This window comes from Triticum urartu, chromosome 7A (assembly GCF_056163025.1).
Source record: "Triticum urartu cultivar PI428250 chromosome 7A, HENAU_Tu73, whole genome shotgun sequence".
NCBI lineage: Eukaryota > Viridiplantae > Streptophyta > Magnoliopsida > Poales > Poaceae > Triticum > Triticum urartu.
Window position 1 is genome coordinate 14,563,366 of NC_141879.1, and position 5,797 is coordinate 14,569,162.

Consider the following 5,797-nt stretch of genomic DNA (forward strand, 5'->3'; position numbering starts at 1 on the left):
AAAGTTTTTAAATAAGAGAGAGTTCTCAAATAGCTACCCATTGAACATATAAATCCAGTTTCCCAACCCGCCATTCTAGCGCCATCCCCGTTTCAAATTCATCCTAAACACTCGATTTGCCTCGCTGGCCAGCGACGTCGTACCTTTCATCGTGGTGGTAAACATCCGGTCGCTCGTTCTTCTGTACTCTAAGTAACAGGGCTAGAGCGACTGACACATGGGCCAGCCTTGCGCGCGGCCAGCCTCGCAGCGGCCGGTGTGTGCGTGCTTCTGTCCGGGTGAAAAGCAGGGCGAATCGATCGTGGGTTGGCAGGGTGTTTTTTTACAGTCATCGTTTGCACCCAGCGGCCACCCGTGAAAATATCTCCTCTCCCTTGCCTTCTCTCACGTGCTCTCCCCTCCCCTGATCCCCTCCTTCCCTACCGTCACGCCGCCGGCTCCACGCAGCGGCCGACGCGGCCTTCTCTCCCCGGCGCTTGAGGTATAGCAGCGGCTGCGGCACTTCTCGGCCCAGCCGGATCCGGTGCAGGTCGCCGGCATCACGCGCCGCGTGCCGTGATTCTGGATCGGGCGCAGATCTTGCCACCTATCCTCCTCTCTCTCTCTCCCATGTCGCCATTGTTGCAAGGAGCAGGGGAGATAGGTGCCGAGGACAAGAAGCAACGGGTTGGTCAGGGTGGGCTTGAGCTGCTGGGGAGATGGAGGAGGCCGTCGTGGTTCGTCATGGAGGCGGCGCCGCCGGCAAGCTGGTTGAGGTACGTGTCAGACCCGTTGGTCCTTATAGTTGTTCGTTCTCCTAATCTCCTCACAGACCATGTGTTTCCCCTTTCCTCCCTCAATGTGACGGGGAATACATCGTTCCTACCTATATTACTACTGGCTTGCAAGCTTTAAGGAGATTTTAATATGTTGGTCATTCATATATCTGGCCTTGTGTGACGATTTTTTTGTTAATTGCCAATGCTTTATTTCAGAAAACCAAATCTGCACCATGCCGCCTCACCCTCTCAGATTACTGTTTCATCCCTTTGATAGTTTTTTAGGTTTGTCCTTGTCCTTCTTCCCTAAGCGCTGCACTTTTATACTATATTGTTTACTGCTTATTATCGTGTTAATTCCTTTGTATTCCTGGTTTTTCCGGGTGTCGTGTTTGTGTGTTTGTTTTTGTGGTGCTGCTTATATGTGTGACTACCGTATGATCGTATATATATGCTGAAAAGTAAAATGATTTTTCCTTTGCACAATACATAATTTGCAATGAGATGGTAGTACATCAGTGTATTTACAGGAAAAAACGATGGTCGTATATATGCTGAAAAGAATTAAGGCTGAAAAGAACATTCATCTACTATTTCTTGATGTATGCTATCGTATATTGCTTCTCTACTTGCTCAAAATCAAATTTGCATCTATGAAAAGGTAAGAAATTAAGGCCAGCGAGATGGCAGTAGATTGGTATGTTTACAGAAAAAACAAATAGCCATGCAAGTTTGAAAGAACATCTTTTTACTATTCCTTGCTATATGCATATTTCCCATCTTCTTCCTTCATAATCAAATGTGCCTACTAAAGGATAAGAAATGAAGGCTGCAATCTAAGAATACTTTTATTTGCCATTCTGAATTTCTATCACAGCACAGAGGAATGAGGAATGGATATATGAGGCATGGCGTAAGCGTAGGGGTCAGCCAGGGCATGACGCAAGAGTCTGCCCATCTCCTCTCAAAGTTAGTTCTTGCTCTGTCCCCACTACCTCGCCTGCCAACTCTCTGATAGAGTATTTTATTTCTGCAATGTATTATATTCTTTGAAGCAATTGCAAATTTTCCATAGCTTCTTGGCATACTATGGATTTAATTCTTTGCGAGAACAAGCAAAAGATAGTAGCAGTTTCTTTCAGATACAATTTCGGAAAGGTTTGCCGACTAAATGTACAAATATGAGCAAAAGGGGCCATGCTAATTAATGTTGGCCAGGCTCAGGAGTAAAGTTATACAGATTTTGATTTGCAAGTTATTTTGTCCAGCACGAAAGGCACTAATGCGTCCCGAAAACCTAGCGCACAAAGGACCAATCCTTCCCTTCCTCGAGCCCCATTCGAGTCCGCGCCGTTCAGCATCTCCAGCCTCCCCTGCTCCTCGACCCTCCGGCCCCACGGCCTCTCGCGCCGCCGCCTTCTTCCCTGGACGTCTTCCCCGACGCTCGTGGTGCAGCAGCGGCCATTGCAGTAGGTTAGTTAAGCTTGCTTGCCTAACCTGCTATGGATGAATGGTGTGTCTCACCAGGAAACATTAGATTAATGAATTACTTGGCCTCTACAAATTTCGAAATATTGGTTCGGGATATATTAATTTCCACTCCTTATTGTTCATGGCATAAACAAGCACTATACAAGGTCACAAGTAGAAACTTAGGTCAAGTTATTGCTGGATGTAGCCTGCTTTGTTCAATTGAAATATATTTGCAACATGAGCTGGTTGTTGATCGTTACTCTCGATTGAGGAATGGGAAAAAAATCACATCTTGTGGTGTTCACTACTTTTTGCATTGTCAAATTGAAAATGTTCTGCAAAAAAATAGTAGGTTTCCCTTTCAATAGTTCATTTTGTCAGTCCAGTTGTATCGACAGTTCAATTTTTGTTGGTCTGGGCATAGCAAGGGAGGTCCCCCATATTTGATGAGTGGCTTGAAGCTGAACTTCTGTATTTACCTGTACTTCCTATGCATCTAATATGACCTATAAATTTAAACAGAATTTCATGAGTTGCAAGTTGCAGCTTATTTTCTTGTACAGTCTTGCTATTTGATTATTCTCCTTATGCCTCCACCCTGTAATATTCTCCCAATGGCCGATCCATGAACTCACAGAAAACATTAGGTTCTATGCCAAGTTGTTGGCACCGTATATATACTGAAAGTGGAGTGGTAATAGTTGAACTTTTTTCTTCCCCTTGTAGTAACACAGACGTCGGTAGCAGGAGAAAGTATGTGACTTGGTTGGGTCAACCAAGAAATATGGTGGTACAATGCACATATTTCCTTCGATGCATGTCTCCGGCGACCCTGAGTATAAATACTGCTATCATTTCTTACTGCACACTCTTTATTCAGAGGTGCTCTGAATTAGAACTCCCCATTGGCATATCTGCAGTTCCATGCTATACATCCCCAAATGACGAAAATTAAGTTCAGGGGCATGTTTTTTTATATATGCTTGACTTAACTGGAGCTTAAATTTGTCATTTGTTTAATTACCAATCTGGTTTATTCTTGACTCTTGATTGCAGCCGCTGGAACTGATGGATATTGACATGGGTAACAAAATAGTTGAAAGATTTTGTACCGACGAGGCTCTTGAGACTACAAACATTTCTTCACTCCTTGTACGAAAGGATTCTAGGACTAAGTTATAGGATTTTATATTTTAGTCGGATATTCCTTCTGTTAATATGTGCTCCTGTGCAATTTTTCATAGGCTTCTCTTTCCTTTTTATGGTTACGATTTACAAAGCTGAGCAATAGTTTCTCTACTAATATAGCTTGTGTGAAAAACATCCGTCTTTAGGATGCTTTTGCGGCATGTGTAACTGCCTCACATTAGCCTATGCTTCTATCCGAGTTGTTTACTACTAAGACCATAATGGATCATGCTTTTTAACTGGCATATAAGTGTTGATGGAAAATGATGTCTTATTTGTTTCCTGGTAAATTTTAATTGGCGCATGCAATCCATGCTTCCCAGTCTTTGGTGACAATGTTGTCAGGCCTAAAAATAGAAGTTTTCGATTTCCTCTCTCTGGTTTTTAGTTGGTTAGATGTTAATGCGTGGAAATGTATATGCTGATTTTTTTCCTGTTTTAATAAATTGCTAATACGTGGATCTTGTCTGCTTTGCATGGACTATAGTATATATTCACAGACTGTCTGCTTGCTTCAAAACTAAAATGTGACTTTTACTTGCCTATTACCAAAGAAGATTTCATGCATGCCACATCAAGTCGCCATAGATGCCTCCAAGTGAAATTTCAGCGACGACAAGGTATATTTTCCCCAACACCTGATCTTCTTTAATCAGACTACCGTTCATTATTGCGTATAGGCTTCTTACTCTGTGCCTGAATAAGCGATTGGTATCCACATGTTTGTTTCCATGTGTTCTACTGTCTTTCTGGTACTTGAAGCATAGTATGTTCATGTGTGCGACTACAGTTCCAGAGAGTTGGAAGTCCTGTTGTTCTCAAAGTTTGCATCATATGCCCTTTAGAGAAATCTTTATTGAACATTTTAATTTTCCTCATACATGCTTATCATTTGGCATCATGTTATTTTGTGACACAGTAACTGAATATGCACACAAGAGGATCCCTCTGGATGTGTAGGAGGTATGAAGTAATAGCCATTTTTTTTCTCTGTGTAGATTTGGCATCATATTGCCCAGTAACTGAATATGCACGCAGGAGGATCACTCTGGATGATGGAAAATGCATTATCCATGGTAAGAAGCTAACGGTGTCGCCCCATTTATACCACATTTAGGCATGATAATTAAATTAGCCTTCAAATTAAATAGATGTCCGCATTCATGGGTACATAGATGAGCTGAGCTACTATTTTCTTGTTTGGGAATGAGGTAACACTATACAAACAGCATGTTGACACTCTGAACAGCTTAATACTAGACGGAAACAAAATTTCTCTTCCTACTATGTCTGTACCATGAACAAGATGTTCGCAACAAGTGGTCAACAAATGGTATTCTGTTCCTGTCCTTTCTCCTTTTTATGAATCTTCATAGCTGCATCTTAACCATGCTTAATATCTATTGCAGTACTTTTCCACTCACTTCACACAAGAATATCTCAAGGGGCACATGCATGAAGAGCATACTAATTTGCTGATCAAAGCTGGAAACAGACCTGCCATCGTCATTGCTCGGCTTATCATACAATCACAAGAAGCTGGACTCAGTTCTTTGACATCGCAAATATGAAAGGAGGAGTGTCATATGCATTTGCCTTTGAGGAATTGGCGGGAGAACTCATATCATCGTGCACTCCCTTTGATAGCGTCATGAGCAACCACTGCCATCATCTCATAATATAGCTCAGGTTCAAGACCTAGGTCATGCACTACTTTTCTCGACCATATAATGTGCTCTGCGTCACCTTATCCTTTCAGCTCCAGTACTTCATAATATAGAGTAGATGAAACATCTTTTTTAAATTGGTGTGGAAATACCAATGCAGATGGAGCTATGTAATCCAGCTTGCTTTCTATCATGAGTTGGTCTCATGACTTTGTTTTTAGCCATCTTGGTACCATGCAATGGAATATATAACACTATGTTTGAACATCGTATCTAAATATTATCTAAACACTCTTGCTTGGTTCCCTCTCGCCCTTTGCACCATCGGCACAACGGGTAAACCAATGTATGCTATTATCAAGCGATCTTATTACTTCCTTTTAGTCTATCATGGTATCATCTATATTGTAATTAATGGGATATAAGTATCCATGAAGTTGGTTCAAAATCAGTCACATGTGCATGGGCTTGATCTCGCTTTTTGCGCCATGGGCGTAACTGGTCATCTAGTTTACATAACTACTCACTTGATCTTCACTTATATCTTTTTGGAGTAACTTGTCATTTGCTCTTGTGCTTCACTTATATCCTGTGAGTAAATTGTTGAATTAATTGAATGTCATGAAGTTGAAATCATATCATGCCGAGTGGTAGCTTCACATTCGGTGTAGAAAGTGAAATCTTTGAAGGCTTGATAATCACAATATTGGT

General features: G+C 41.7%; 1 protein-coding gene across 8 annotated transcripts; it reads left to right on the forward strand.

Moving 5' to 3' along the window:
• Positions 1–302: 302 nt before the first annotated feature.
• Positions 303–5,377, forward strand: LOC125522031 (uncharacterized). 8 transcript variants are annotated; one of them, XM_087535184.1, is made up of 7 exons: positions 316–755; positions 1,636–1,727; positions 2,027–2,231; positions 3,288–3,383; positions 3,974–4,039; positions 4,418–4,495; positions 4,829–5,377. In XM_087535184.1, exons 1-3 carry the CDS (start codon positions 699–701, stop codon positions 2,229–2,231), a joined length of 354 nt encoding a protein of 117 aa, XP_087391310.1. In that variant the 5' UTR covers positions 316–698; the 3' UTR covers positions 3,288–3,383; positions 3,974–4,039; positions 4,418–4,495; positions 4,829–5,377. The 8 variants fall into 8 exon arrangements, 3 of the variants coding, with proteins under 3 accessions (XP_087391310.1, XP_087391311.1, XP_087391309.1); XM_087535185.1 differs by having other exon boundaries at positions 3,977–4,039; XR_015610629.1 differs by lacking the exon at positions 2,027–2,231 and adding an exon at positions 975–1,043 and having other exon boundaries at positions 303–755; positions 3,288–4,039.
• Positions 5,378–5,797: the final 420 nt, after the last annotated feature.